Raw genomic sequence first — 16,200 nt, 5'->3', positions numbered from 1 at the left:
CAAACAAACAAACAAACAAAAAACGTGGATTGAAGCAATTTGTCATTTTGTGGAGAAGTATCTGGAGGAAACGAGTCCTGAGAGAACACTTCTATTAATAAAAATGCTGTGCTTATTATTCCTGACTTCTTGTTCCCATTGGGACTTGGAAACAAGATTAAATACTATTGAGGTCAACCTAAGAGCATTTCTGAGACCCCAGTGTCTCTAGTACTTGAGAAAGAAATACCATGAGTCACTCAGATTACTTGGGAAGTTTCTATGATTTCCTATCTTTGAAAATTTTTTTTAAATTATTTCTCTTTATCACCTACTCTGCTAAAATCTTCCTTACTTTGTATCTTTAAATTGCGGTCACTTGGGTTAATCCAGATGACCTTTTGGTTAATTTAAATTTCTTATATAGATTTATCAAAAGGCAAAGTAAATTTTAAGGTACTATATTACTAATGTATATGTTATTGATAATTGCATTCATTTTTGAATTTTATTTTTATTAATAATTTTGTAATGTCACATAAAATTATAGGCCTCAAATATAATGGAATTTGACCTTTTTTTTTAAACGCAGAGATTTATCTCAGCCTAAGAGTATAGGTGCATACTCACTATTAATTTAGAAAAAAAATGTACTTAGGTATTTTGAAAGCACCATCTCTTGCCAATTTTCTATCCCCACAAGTATTTAGAAGAAAAATTGTAGGTGGATTAGAGAATGCGGCGGCGGGAGAGATTTTAAAATAGTAGTCTCTCTTGGGCAGCCCAGGTGGCTCAGTGGTTGAGTATCTGCCTTCAGCCCAGGGCGTGATTCAGGAGTCCCAGGATTGAGTCCTGCATCGGGCTTCCTGAATGAAGCCTGCTTCTCCCTCTGCCTGTGTTTCTGCCTCTCTCTCTGTGTCTCTCATGAATAAATAAATAAAATCTTTAAAAAAAATAGTAATCTCTCAAAGAATATAAATAATTGATAAGACATTTATAAAAACATGATAGGTATCCTGCAAATGTTTGTGGAATGACTAGGAGTCTGTCAAGCTTTGTGTATCTTAGAAGATATTTTGCTAATATGTGTATCTCTTTTTCGGACCAGTATCTAGCAGTATATCATGTGGTAAATTTTTGATTGATCAATCAATGTCCAGTAATTGTTTCTGATTTTAGTAGCTTACTATTATTTCTCATGGCTATTAAAATTATACTGCTTATAATCTCTAGTATTTCTGAAGTAAGTCACTTTTTTATATGTAAAGTAAGAAAAATGTTTCCTAGCAGCTGTGTTTCCAGGGAAGGAGGAACTTCATTGGTGTTTTCTTCATCATCAGTAATTTCTTGTATTGTTTTTCCAGTTAAAGATGTTGTATCATGGTTTGGATTTTATCATGGTCTCCTTTTGCAATTAATTATGAACCTTTTTGGTAAACTAGTTTTGTATCTTTCTATGAGCAAAGGAGCCATGGTATTGTGCTTTTTGCAAAGTAATTTTTCAACCAATGAGAAAGAAATATGGAATTATTTATGAAGAGGTAATTTAAGGCTAATATCTAGTATTTATTTACTTATTTAAAAAGATTTACTTACTTGGAAGAGAGAGCATGCCAGTGTGCACATTCAAAGGGGAGGGGCAGAGGGAGAGAATCTTAAGCAGACTCCCTGATGAGCATGGAGCCTGATGCAGGTCTCAGTCTCTCAATACGGAGATCAACCTGTGCCAAAAGCAAGAGTTGCAGGCAGCCCCGGTGACACAGCGGTTTGGCGCCACCTGCAGCCTGGGGTGTGATCCTGGAGACCCGGGATTGAGTCCCGCATTGGGCTCCCTGCATTGGGCTCCCTGCGTGGAGCCTGCTTCTCCCTCTGCCTCTCTCCCTCCCTCTCTCTCTCTCTCTCTCTCTGTCTCTATGAATAAATAAATAAATTTTTTTTTTTAAAAAAGCAAGAGTTGGGTGGTTAACCAACTGCACAACCCAGGCACCCCTCTATTATATATTGAACACTCATTGCATGTTAGGCCATACTCATTGTTTTATGTGCACTATTTCATTTCTTCTCGACAACTCCATGAGATTCCTATTGTTCTTGTCCCCATTTTACATATGAGGGAACTGAGAGGCACTGAGGGCTTAAGTAACTTAATCAAAAATCAGACAAGTAGTTGATTAGTGGCTGAACCCAGGTTTGAATTCAGCTGTATCTTCTCTAAATCTCATGTTCTAAAAAAGCAGTAAACTGCCTCTTGAATTTTTTGAAGTTACACGGCAAATCTCGCAGATGCTCTGGACTGAGGAAATGACGTTTTTTGAAGTACTTATGCTTAACTGCAGTTTATTGTATTGCAAAGAACATCAAGCAGCTATCTAAATTCTTTTGATAGTTTGAAGTTATATGTTAATCATGAATATTAATATTTCTTAAAGTAAGTGAACCATTTGTTTGGAAATTGTTCCATTTGAGTTAGCTGTGAGGATAAACATGTTTTGAAACAAAAGGAAGCTGTTGTCACATAGATATTTAAGTTGTATTTGAATTGAATTTAAAGATGGCTGTAAGCACTTTGAAAAACAAAGTTAAAATTCCAAATTTAAGATGGAAAATTATAAATTACATATATATAATATATACTTATTATATATATATGTATGAAAGACAGTATGGTATATTAAAAGACTAGGAGATTAAAAGATCTGCTCTCTAGATCTTATTTTGCCACTTATTTTACCTTGTCTTTTGAGAGTCACTTCACCTCCACTCCTAACCTTCAATTTCCTCATCTGTAAAATAAAAAAACCCAGAGGTACCTGGGTGGCCCAGTTGGTTAAGAATCTGCCTTTGGCTCAGGTCATGATCCCAGGATCCTGGGATGGAGCCCCGCCTTGGGCTCTCTGCTCAGTGGAGAGTCTATTTCTCCCTCTCCCTCTGCCCCTACTGCTTGTGTGCACGCTGTCTCTCTCTTAAATACATTCATTCATTCGTTCATTCACTCATTCCAAAGTTCAGTTCTAGTGGCACTGGTCTGAGAATTATCTGATTAATGCCATGCAAAATAGCTTTGTATTCTTGGTCATTTAAGCTCAGAAGCAAGAATCAGTATCTATTTTATATATATGGATTCTGTAGTAGTCTTGGGATATATTAGTTCAGTAGATTCATTCTATTGTATCTTCCCATAGAGAAGAACCTGTATAAACCAATATATAACAGACTTCACGAGTTCAAGAGCCCCAGATTAAGTTTTCAACGAAAGCTTGTGTTTGTTAAATTCTCATACCCAGTGTTTTATTTTTGCTAGTATCTACACCTGTGGAATGCTACGTGTTTATCAATGAGGTGGTATATAGCAGTCTAAATCACTTATTAGGATTGATAGAGATTTACCTTAAAAAAATGTTTTTAAGAACATAGATGTTTACAGTATAATATATAATATAAAGGTGCATAGGGAAGAATCTGAGTGTTATTGAGACAGAGAAAGAGGTTGTTGGGTGGTAGAAGCAAAAAGGTAATATCTATAGAAAAATAGCCAGTAATAGATTATCCATAAATAATCCAATCTCTAATAGGGAAATCCCCAAAGGGATAATGAATGAATGCCTGAGTACCAAGCCGACAGAGTTTTCACCTTTGAGGTATATAAGCACTAGGGCAGTTTTATGAAACATAAACATTATGCTCTTGTTAGAACTTCAGAGGAATGCTATTGTATACTCTCCATTGTAGATGGAAAAAAAAAAAAAGTCTTCTATCTCTTTTACATCCCATTCTTCTCTCCAGGTTAAAAGATGAAAATTTATACAAACTTTAAAATCTTTGATAAAGCAAAGAAAATCCTATAATATTTGCCTAGTCATTATATGTACATGTACATTATAACAATAAGAGTTACAATTTTTTGAAAACACACTGTGTGCCATGTGTTCTTAGGCATTTTGCATAAATTCTATCGTTTATTTAACAGTTCTGAAGTTTATAATTTCCCCTGCTTTACACCAATATTGATGCTTGCAGAAGTCAAATAATTTGCCCCCAAATCACATAATAGTGATTGAACTAGTATTCAAACCATACCTCTGTGACTCCACAATCTGTGATTTTTTTCCTTAAAATACATACTGCTTCTAGATATGGGGATTTTGTTTTCATAGATCTGACCCAGCAGCTAAAATGTGCAGCCAGATTTGGTTAATCCTGGGGTAAGAAGAGTACTGTCTCTATATGTATTTGGCAAATAATAATGTACAGGTGAACATGGCTCTCAGCTTCTTACTTCACTCCTGGATTCTGTGACCCATTATTGAACTATTCTGTGAGTAGAGCCTTGTTTTCTAGGAAAGTAAGCATTAAGTTTTCTTATGAGCATTTCTGTATTTGCTGTTATTTCTTTCAGAGATATTGGAAGAAGCTTACACACGTCTAGGGAACCTATCTACCTCTATGGAACATCTCCTGTTGGGAAGTTCTTCTGTAATTCCAAACTGAGGAAAATGTCATCTTAATGAAAGGCTGATTTGTCACTGTTTCATTTAAAAAATATCTGAATTAGAAAGTGCTTAGGCAAGGGCATTTGCACCTAAAAGGAAAAAAAAACTAGTATGAATTTAAATAAGCCCTGCATTATGTTTCATATTTGTCCCACCCAAAATTACAAAACATAAATCCTGTCTGTGATACTATCTTCTCCATAAGTTTTCTTCCCTCAGTGTCTCATACATAACTCTACGTATGGTCTTAATTTATTATGTTCATGAACTGACTGTATTCACCCAGTGAGATTGTAAGGTCTGTGAGAGCAGATACCTGGTCGTAACATTTTTTTCATGACTTTTGAGGCAGTGATTCTTATCCTGATACCTCTACTGTATGAAGTGATTCATACAGTAGAGTTGTCCAGTCTAAGGAAGGCATCAATATTTTGGGCTTTTAGCTAGATAGACTTCCACAGTGTGATAATATTTCATGCTAACCAGAGGCCCTGATAAGATTGGAAAACAAATTTTCATTTAGTAAATACTGTTTATAAATGCGTCTTTCATAGTGAAAGTTTGGGAATTAGTGTTCTGCAGTGTCTGGCCCAATGTTAAGTAATGACGATTATTAAAAATGTGAGTGATTTATTAAGGGAGTAATTAATGAACTTTTTTGTTTTAGGAAATGTTGTGGGCAACTTGGGACATTCCTTCTTCAGTCAGAGTTTCCTTGGCAGTAAAGAACATGGTGGATTCTTATATGTGACATCTACTTACCAGTCACTGCAAGACCTAGTACTCCCAACCCCACCTTATTTGTTTGGGATTCTCATCCAGAAATGGGAAACTCCTTGGGCTAAAGTGTTTCCCATCCGACTAATGTTGAGACTTGGAGCTGAATATCGACGTAAGTGTAAAATAACTTCTACACCATATGACCCAGATTTGATGACTAACGGCCCGAGATATTCAGACCCTCTCCCCACAGTGATACAATCCAGGAGAAGTCTTTTGAAATAGCCAACCTAAATTTGGCCATTGTCTTTACTTATTTTAGCTTTAATGGAAAGGACTAAAAAATCTCAAGTGAGGAAGTTAGTGATTATTTATTATCTTGTAAACTTACTGGTTTTATGTAGTTCGCTGATAAATATATAACCATCTTCAGAAAAAAATATATTGGAATTTAACAAGTATCTTTTTACAGTATCTATAGTGAGCATTTTTTGGTAATTTTGTTGAAAAATACTTAGGACAAATTATATTTTACATAATGTAACATGCTAGAAACTAGTGCTGTAGAGATCACTCTCAGTTGATAAAGTGAGCAATAGAAGAGCTTCCTTGCCCGTGGTGGAAGCAATACAACTAAGTTGTGAGTATTTTAAAGACATTAAGGCCTAAATGCAAGCTTTCTTTTAAACTATCTTCACTTAGAATTGCTGTGGTCTAGGAATCAGACCATTTGAACAGGGTTCTTAACTCTATGACTTACTGTAACTCTGGGCAAGTCACTCAATCTGTCAGTTTCCTCTGCAAGTAGAAAAAATAATACTTGCGTTTTACATTATCATGTAAGATTGTTAAGAGGATCAAATGAGATAATGAAAAACTGTTTTATAAACTATAAAACAGTATATTATGTGTTTTCAGGAGGTCAGCTTCATTCTTTTGCTTATTTATTCATTTAATAAGAATTTAACAAAGCCCTACTATTTGTAACAAATCCTGGAAATTCAGAAATAGCTAAGGCATGGTTACAGGCTCTTGGAAACCTCTGTAAGGAAGACATACAGGAATAATGATTATAGTAGTATATTGTGTTAAAGCACATGTTCAAAGCTAACAAAGTTCTTTTGGAGTTCCAAGACGGACTCTGACTTCACCAAAGTGAAGGAGTTGGATAAGAAACATCTTTTGGACCAATTTGCTTCTGGACTGAATTGTGAGAGAGGCATATGAGTCAGTTAAATTAAGTAGGGAAAGGAAGGAACTGTTTGCAGAGGAAACAACATGTATATCTTTCTGTCCTGTATAGGCAGTTCACCCCATAAAATTTGAGGAATAAGCCAGCTAATAGGTTGTCTCACCCCATAAAGTTTGAGGAATAAGCCAGCTAATAGGTTGCCTATTCTAAGGAGGATAATCCTGGTAGGAAGGTGTGTAAGAGTAAACACAGAAGAATTAGGAGATATTTGTTCCCTGGATCATATTAATCCAGTTTGAAGAAGAGTGCTTCCTAAGACTTTGTAGTTCATTTTTGAGACAGTTGCATCAAAAGGCTTATTCTGGTCATCAAAAGACTTACTCTGGTATGGTTTGTAGAAGATTCAGAATTTGTCTTTGATGCTACTATGCCAAAAGCTTTTGAGCCCTAAATTTCATATGCTTTAAAACAGCTGTTAGAGTTATATTTTGAAAACTTTATGAATCATGATATCTCTTTTACCAAAATGTTAAGCTGTCAAACTTAGTCTTGTTATTTCTCATTTCCATAGTTTATCCATGCCCACTCTTCAGTGTCAGATTTCGGAAGCCATTGTTTGGAGAGACAGGGCATACCATCATGAATCTTCTTGCAGTAAGTTGGGGATTTTTATTTTCTTTTTTCTTACTCGGGTTTGTACAGGAAAAGGAAGAGAAGGATTTCATTTTTTGTTAATAGCCAGGTGCAGATTTATACTGTAGGAAAAGAATAACATACATATTCTTTGGAAAGTATATGGAGCTTTGGAATGAAATAGTATAGGATTTCAGCCCTTGATTATACACTTATTAAATGTCCTTGCAGGATTATTGTGAGGACTAGACGTAATCAAGCACCAAGCATTCTGTCTTGTTTTAATTTTAAGCTTCCCATCATATTGGTGTCCCCTTTGTCTATATAGCTTATTGCTTAGCCTGAGATTGCTCAGAGATTTATTAAAATACCCTAGGTGACAAAGGTTTTCATCCTTTTTGATGGATTTGTGTATAGATTGGAATTCAAACTTTATTATTTTCCTTTGCATTGGGCTCCCATGTGCCTTTGCACATGCACAGGCTCTAACTCTGTTGACCAAGGATATTGGTTGGCTTGGGCCCACTAAGGTCTTTGCTGTACGTGTGCACAGACTAAGGTCACTCCTGGGTGTGTGGAGAGTTTGTGAAGCTTTTCAGGGCTGTGTCCCCTCCCAGAGCCTTTGTTAAATCTCTGACTAGCCTGCCTGCTCCTCACTTACCCCAAACAGGCCAGCGAGTAGCAACCTTGAGCCAACCAAGCTTTCTGTCTTCATGAGCTGCTGAGATTACCACTACCACTCCAAATCAAGTCAGATCCTTCCAGTAGCAGAGATTATTATTTTTACAAACTACCTTAAACTACCTGAGTGGGCTAGGGGGCAGCCCCAAGCATGATCACAGGCTCAGCTCTCACAGGCTCAGCTCGACTGGCCTTGCTTGGAGTTGAACAGCTTTCATGAATAAACCTGTCTCAGGGTGTTGTATGCCTTTGGTCTGATCCAGAGCATTGTAATGATTGTTTTTTAAAAACTGCTTACCCAGCTTTTTAGTTGCTTTCTGGGGACTGGATTTATTTCCTTAACTCTGTCATGCAGTTGTAGTTAATAGTTTCAATTATGTTTTAAAGATATTTAAATAATAAAAACTCATGTAGCTTTACCTACATAGTTGCCATTTCCAGGGATCTTCATTCCTTTGTGTAAACCTGTATCTCTATCTGGTGTCCTTTTCCTTCTGCCTGAAAGATTTCCTGTAACATTTCTTGTCCTGTGGGTCTGCTGGTGAGAAGCTCTTTTGACACCTGTATTTCTAACAATATCTTTATTTTGCCTTCATGTTTGAAAGATATTTTTGCTGGATATAGAATTCTAGGTTGGCAATTTTATTCTTTGAGTATTTGAAGGATGAATAATAATCCTTCTGCTATCTTTTGGTTTGCATTGTTTCAGACAAGGAGTCTATTTTCCCTCTTTGTTCCTCTCTACATAATGTTTTTTCCTTCTCTGGTTGCTTTATTTTTTTTAATATTTTATTTATTTATTCATGAGAGACACACAGAGAAAGAGGCAGAGACACAGAGAAGCAGGCTCCATGCAGGAAGCCTGACGTGGGACTTGATCCCAGGTCTCCAGGATCACACCCTGGGCCGAAGGTGGCGCTTAACTGCTGAGCCACCCAGGCTGCCCACTTTATCTTCTTATTACTGGTTTTGAGCAATATGATTATGTGCCTTCATATGGTTTTTTGGTATATGTTTCTTGTGTTTGGGGTTCGTTGAGCTTCTTAGTTTTGTGAGTTTATAGTTTTGTTTTTTTAAGATTTTATTTATTTATTCATTTGAGACAGAGAGAGGGAGAGAGAGGGAGAGAGAGGCAGAGACACAGGCAGAGGGACAAGCATGGAGCCCGACGTGGAACTCGATCCTGGGTCTCCAGGATAAGGCCCTGGGCTGAAGGTGGCGCTAAACCACTGAGCCACCGGGGCTGCCCAAGTTTATAGTTTTTATCAAATAACTTTCTGTCTACCTCCTCCTCTCCTTCAATGACTCTAATGTTACAGACAATATTAGGCTGCTTGAAATTGTTTCACAGCTCACTAATGCTTTTTTAATTCTTTTTCAGTCTTTTTTTTTTTCCTCTTTATGTTTCATTTTGGATGGTTTTTATTGTTTATTGTCTTCAAGTTCAGTAATCTTTTATTTTGCATTGTTAAAGCTGCCAGTTCCATCTTTTTAAGGGAAAAGGGGATTGATCTTACTCATTGTAATTTTCATCTCTAGAAGTCTGGCTTAGGTCTTTTTCTGTATTCTGTATGCCTATACTTAATATTTTGAACATCTGGAATATGGTCATAGTAATTATTATAATGTAATTGTTTGATAATTATAACATCTCTATCAGTTCTAATTCAGTTTAACTACCCCTTTACTTTGAGTTGTATTTTCCTGCTTCTTTGCATGCTTGGTATTTTTAAATTTTTTATTGAATGCCAAATATTATGATTTTTCCTTGCTTGGTGCTGGATAGTTTTCTATTCCTATAAATATTTTTGAGTTGTGTTGCAAGTAAGGTAGTTAATTTACCTAAAAATAGTTTGGTCCTTTCAAGTCTTGCTTTCAAGATTTGTAAGGTGGAACCAAAGTCTGGTTTACTATAATACTAATTATTCCCCAATACTAAGGCAAGACCCTTCTGAGTACCTGAAATGACTTTTGGCCCTATTTGAAGTTAGGCTAAAGTTCACAGATTAAAGGCACATTTTTTACAATACTGTTGTTACTTCAGACACCAGTTTCAAGTTTAGGGATTCCCAGGCTACCCATACTTCTGACTAACTGGATACAAATGTTGGCATTCCCACTGCCATCTCAGTTTTGGTAATTCACTAGAATGATTCATGGAACTGAGCAAAGTGTATTATACTTATGATTACAGTTTTATTATAGTAAAGGAATTACAAATTAGAGCCAGTAAAAAGAAAAGAACACATACTACAAGGTCTAGAAGGGTCCCACATAAGAAGCTTCTGTGTCCTCTGGGACTTGTCACCCAGCTGATACATTGATACATAATATGCACAGAGTAAGCACCTGACCTTTTGTGTCCCCAGTTTTTATTGGAGTTTCCTTACCTAGGCATAATTGATTGAGTCACTGGCCATGTGATTGAATTCAGTCTGCAGCCCCCCTGATACCATGTGCCCCTAAGCCCCAACCTCTAGTCAGATGGTTGAACTTTTTGTCATGGCCACACCCCACCCTGAGTCATCTTGTTGGCATAAACTATCTAGAGACCCACTGTGAGGGTCTAAATTAACATAGACTATCAAGGGAGCCACTGCTGAATAACAAAGATACTCCTGTAGCTCAGGAAATTCCAGCGCTTTAGAGGCCACCTCTCAGGAACCAGGAGCAAAAACTAGCCAAATTCTTTGTCGTACAACAATACTGTGCCTAATGCCCATGGAATATGAGATTCTCCTCTCTGGTTTTTAGGTCTAGGCACTATATTCCCAGACCTGTGTACCAGATAATGTTTCCAGTAATCATTTCAGATAGTTCTTTCACTGGCCTCAAGAGATTTCTTCATATACATTTGCTAATCAGAACTCTCCTGAATTCTGGAGTGAGATCCCCTACAAATCTTTGGAGTTCTTCTCTGCATCAGTTTTCTGCTCTCTGATACTCTATCCTGTGAACTCTAGCTACCTTGGGTTTTTGGATTCTTAGTTTTGCCTCAACTCAGGAAATCTGTCCACCTCTACCTACATTCCCCCTTCCCTGCACCTGAACTTGGAAACTCTCTGGAAGCATAAGCTGAATAGTCATAGAGCTCACCTTGTTCGTTTTCTGCCTCTCAAGGATCACTGTTCTATGTTGCTTGAGACTAAGTATCTTTAAAAATTATTGTTTCCTGTATTCTGTGCAGGTTTGTTTGTTTCAGGCAGGAGAATAAATCTAGTCCTTCTTTCTTCATTTAGGCCAGAAATGAAAAATTAATTAATTAATTGATTTTTATTTCATGATCCCTACCCTCAATGTGGGACTTGAACTTTTTACTCTGAGATCAAGAATATCATGCTCCACGATCTGAGTCAGCCAAGCCCCCCCAAAAGTGGAAATTTTGAAGTTATAGTTTATAAGATTTCCTTCTCTCCCATCTCCCTCCCTCCCTCTTTCTACTCTGGTCCCCATCCTATTGTCACTCTTTGACATCTTTAGTTTTTAGTCACATTTTTGACAAGGTAATTTTTCTTACTGATTATAATCTGTGTTAGCATGAAAAGGAGATATTTATCCTGTAATCTAGTAGCAGAAGCCTATGGTTTTTATGGCCTATGTCAATTTACTTATACAAACTTTCAGTGGATTATTTACTGAAGTGTCTTGCTCTCCATCACGACTATTGGAGAGGAAAATTTTTTCTCTGCCTTTAAAGATACTTCCAACTGGTCTAAGAATTAAATTAACATGAGACAAATTAACAGGAGAAAATTAAATTTTGTATATATGTGAGAACCTCACATACATGAGGGGTTCAAAGACAGAAAGGTGAAAGGAGTTATATATGCCATCCTGAGCTAAGGAATGGGATAGGGGCCCAGGGCCTCCAAAGGGAGGAGGGCAATTCATAAGGCAGTAAGAATAAGAACAGATGTTTGCTAATTAGGTGTTTTGGTAATCTGCCATACAGATGGGTCACACAGAATTTATCTCTAGTAATAATTCTAAGTCTGGGAAAAACCCTCAATTTAGGTTCTTCTAGGTAGTTTAGATGAAGGCAAAAGCTTCTCTTGAGCTACAGAGTCTCAGTTGCCTTCAGTTCAAGGTGACACATCTGGAGGAAACTTGCTTTGAACCCTTTTACCACCTTCTCTGTCTCTAGCTTATTAGGACTTACAATTTATTGATTCCTTTTTTTTTTTTTTCAGATTTTATTTATTTATTCATGAGAGAGAGAGAGAGAGAGAGAGAGAGAGAGAGAGAGAAAGGCAGGCAGAGAGACACAGGCAGAGGGAGAAGCAGGCTCCATGCAGGGACTTGATGTGGGACTCGATCCCAGGACTCCGGGATCATGCCCTGGGCTGAAGGCAGACGCTCAACTGCTTAGACACCCAGGCGTCCCCAATCTATTGATTCTAATACTGTTCCATTGTCTCACTCCTCTTGCTTTTCTCTTTCCCTGTCTTAAGACTCCATGGTTTCATCATTAAAATCACTTTTTTGGGGGGGACATAATTCTAGTTCCTCTCTGTCTCTTCCCCTCTGTTGTGGTGGCCTGGCAAAATGTAAACCCTATTTAAATTTACCTTTCTTAAAGAAACTTTTTTTTCATTGATGTACAGTAAAATTCACCTTTTGAAGAGTTTGGACAAATGAAGAGTTATGTTACTACCACTGTTGGAATTAAGATACAGACAGTTCCATCACTCCAGAAAACTTGCTAGTGCACCCCTAATGTCTGGTAACCATTGATCCTCTGTCCCTATAGTTTTAGCTTTTTCTGACTGTCATATAATTGGAATCACCCGGTATGTAGTATTTTCAGTCTGGTTTCTTTTACTTATGTATTTGAAACTTACCTGTGTTACATATATTGTTGGAGGAAATAATAGTCTTTTTCCTTTACTTATCTTTGGTTCTTTGATGAGGCCCTATAAATGAGACTGACCAAAGAGTGATTAACAGAGGCATATTTTGGGGTGGCATATTCTGGTAACCTTTAATACAAATAGTTCATTCATCTTTATTGCTGTGTAGTAGTGCTCGGTTGTACGTATGAACCACAGTTTCCATTTACCTGTTGATGGATCTGTGGGTTGTTCTAGTTTGGGGTGACTATAAATAAAGTTGCCATAAACATTTAATTATGAAATTTTAGGTAAACATCAGTTTTCCCTTCTCTTGGATAAATACCTGGGAATGGGATAGTTAAGCCATGTTGTACATTTAGTGTTATAAAGAACTGTGAAATTACTTTCCAACACACCTGTAGTAGCTGGCACTCACAAAGAATATACAAGTATTTTTTTTTTTTTTTGCCAGCACTTGTTATTTCTCTTTTTTTGTTTTTAATTTTTGCCATTCCAATAGGAGTTTAGTGATCTTAATTTTTGTGATTTTAATTTGTATGCTGTTTATAGTGAATGATTCAGAACATTTGTTCATGTGCTAATTTGTCCTCTTTATATCTTCTTTAGTGAATGTTCAGATTTTTGCCCATTTAAAAAATATGGTTGTTATTTTCTTGTTGAGTTTTGAGAGTTTTTCATGTATTCTGAATATATCTTTTGGTAGATTTATATCATTTGTTATATTTTCTCCCAGCCTCTGGTTTACCTTTTTATTCTCTTAACAGTGTCTTTCACAGAACAGAAGTTAATTTTGTTAAAGTTCAATTTGTTAAAAAAAATTTTTTTTTTATTTATTTGAGAGAGAGAGAACATACACAAGCAGGGTAGAGTAAGGGAGAAGCAGGCTCCCCACTGAGTAGGGAGCTTGACTCAGGGCTCAATCCCAGGACCCCAGTATCGTGACCTGAGCTGAAGATAGATGCTCAACCAACTGGGCCACCTAGGTACCCTTCAAGTTTCTTGAGTTTTTTTTTTTTTTTTTTTTTTTGTGGAACATGCTTTTTGTATGCTAAGAACTTATTGACTAGAATGATATAACAAATATTTTCTTGGATGTTTCTTTGTAGTAAGCTTATAGTTCTATTTTTATGTGTTATATTTAGGCCTATGGTCCATTTTTAGTTAGTTTTTGTTTATGATTGTGAGGCATTCTTAGAAACTTTTTTTTCATTCATATGTCCAGTTTCAGTACCATTTGTCAAAAAGACTATCCTTCCTTCATTTACTTGCCTTTATACCCTTTTCAAAAAGTCAGTTGGGGCTCAGTCAGTTAAGCAACCATCTCTTGGTTTTGGCTCATATTTGTGAAATCATGCCCCTCATGGGACTCCATGCAGAGTCAGCTTGAGATACTTTCCCCCTCTCTCTCCGTCTGCTCCTCCCCCTGTTCTTGCTCTTTCCCTGTAATTAATCAGTCAATCAATCAATCTTAAAAAAAAAAAAAAAAAGAGGGATCCCTGGGTGGTGCAGCAGTTTAGCGCCTGCCTTTGGCCCAGGGCGCGATCCTGGAGACCCAGGATCGAATCCCACGTTGGGCTCCCGGTGCATGGAGCCTGCTTCTCCCTCTGCCTGTGTCTCTGCCTCTCTCTCTGTGTGTGACTATCATAAAAATTAAATCAATCAATCAATCAATCAATCAATTGACTATACATACCTGTGTGGATGTACTTCTTCATTCATTCATAACTTTATCCAAGCCTGAAAGTGGATGAAGACAAGCCTATTCACTGGTCTCACTTTAGATTCATGACCAATACCATTAAGGAAGCTCTCAGACTTACCTGGCAATCTTTCCTGGTCCATAACACATTCCAATTTTCCTGTTTTCTCAAATTGCCAGTACTCATCTCCTTTTCTTACTTCCAGCTGATAACCCAGCTCCAATTTCCCCAATAGAAGCAGTCAGAAAACAATTTTCACACTGTTCCATCCAACAGCTTACCAGTATCTATACATTTTCTTTTCTTAGCATCTAGGACACCTTTCTTCTGCAGACTTCTGACTTGCCACCTTCCCCTTTGCATCATGTTCTGCCTCTCAGTAAATGGCAATGCAGTCTTGTAGTTGCCCAGTCCATATACTTCAGAATCATCTTTGATTCTTCACTTTTATTCCACATTCCATATTCAATGCAGTGATAAATGTTGTCAGGTTCCCATTCAAAATATATCTGGAATCTCATTGCTTCTCACCACCTTTTGAATTTTTGACACTTTGGTCAATTATCACTGTCTCTTGCCTGAATTATTTTTATATGTTTATTTGATCTCCTTTCTTCTATGCTTGTTCCCTTACCTCTATTCTTTACAAAGTAGTCAGGGAGATCTGTTAAAGTAGGCCAGACACCTCACAGTAAATGCAAAGGTACTTACAGTGGCCTATGAAACCCTATGAAATCTAGCTTTGTGCCATCACTTTGACTTGAACTCCTACCGTTTTTGCTCACTTTGCTTCAGCCACACTGGATATGGTGTGTGTATGTGTATATATTTTACCCTACAGATATTCATTGAGTGCCTAGGCTGTTCCAGGCATCTGGGATATAACAAGAAGAAAAGAAGTGAGAGTACCTACCCTCTTGGAGCTTAGTTTAGAGGGAGGAGACAGTTAACAAAAACAGAAAATGTTAAGTAGTGGTAAAGCCGAGTAATAAGCATTCAAATATTTATTTAATATTGTATATAAGGTGTATATGAGACTGGTCTACTTCCTTATGAGAGTTTACATTCTAATTAGGGAATATATACAATAGGATTTCCATAATACATTTCCTTATTTAAATAAATGAGATCTTTTAATTTTCACATACTATTTATGCTGATTTTATTGCTATAAATCAAATCCTGCCATCGGCAAATTCTTTATTTAACCACTTCAATCTGCTTTTTCCTAGGATTTCAGAAATTACCAATATACATTGCCAGTAGTTCAGGGTTTGATAGTTGACATGGAAGTTCGGAAAACCAGTATCAAAATTCCCAGCAACAGATACAATGAGGTAAGATTTACCATGAAGACATATTTCTCATTGTCTCATTGTCAAATACATAAATGAAGATGAAAAATATGTGATTGTTTATAAATTTCATTTTTAAATTAATTGACAGTGAAATCAGTTTATAATACTGTGACTTAGATGAGTGATGAGGCATTTCATGAAAGAAAATCAAGATGTTAGGTTTGTGATTTATTTAGTCGTTAGTTGTGTCATTGATTTTGCTTTTCAAACCATGATAATCAGTGATTGATTTGCATTTCGATTAAGGTATAAAATTAACTTTATAACGGTAGTATTCATGGTGAGATCTTTTCATTTTTCCTCCTGTTGTAAGTATATATTAATTTTGACAATACTCAACATTTAATCATTCACTCCTGAAAGGAATTGTAAGGTTTCAAAAGCAAATAAATGATTGCATTTTGAATTAAGCTGTATTTTGTAACTATAATGAAAATTTGCATACTATGCACACATTAACAAAATTATGTAAATAGTGCATTTTGCCTATGTGCCACGTGAAGTCTTTCTTAAATTTAAAAGTTTCTTAAAATCAGTACTAAAATGTCCAACAGTAATCATTATGGTATAAAGGAAAAATCTTATTTTGAAACT

The 16,200-nt window shown here is 36.5% G+C and overlaps 1 protein-coding gene across 3 annotated transcripts in view; it reads left to right on the top strand.

Annotated features, from left to right (window-relative positions):
- The window catches only part of ZFYVE9 (zinc finger FYVE-type containing 9), a 184,199-nt gene that overhangs the window by 134,595 nt on the left and 33,404 nt on the right, over window positions 1-16,200 (top strand). For all 3 annotated transcript variants that reach the window (XM_025420053.3, XM_025420052.3, XM_049094283.1), the window contains 3 exons: window positions 5,137-5,361; window positions 6,953-7,035; window positions 15,481-15,585. In XM_025420053.3, coding sequence (XP_025275838.3) covers window positions 5,137-5,361; window positions 6,953-7,035; window positions 15,481-15,585 — 413 coding nt within the window. The remainder of the gene's footprint in view (window positions 1-5,136; window positions 5,362-6,952; window positions 7,036-15,480; window positions 15,586-16,200) is intronic.

This window comes from Canis lupus, chromosome 15 (assembly GCF_003254725.2).
Source record: "Canis lupus dingo isolate Sandy chromosome 15, ASM325472v2, whole genome shotgun sequence".
NCBI lineage: Eukaryota > Metazoa > Chordata > Mammalia > Carnivora > Canidae > Canis > Canis lupus.
Note: the sequence above shows the minus strand (reverse complement) of the source record. Positions and strands in the feature narration are given on the sequence as shown.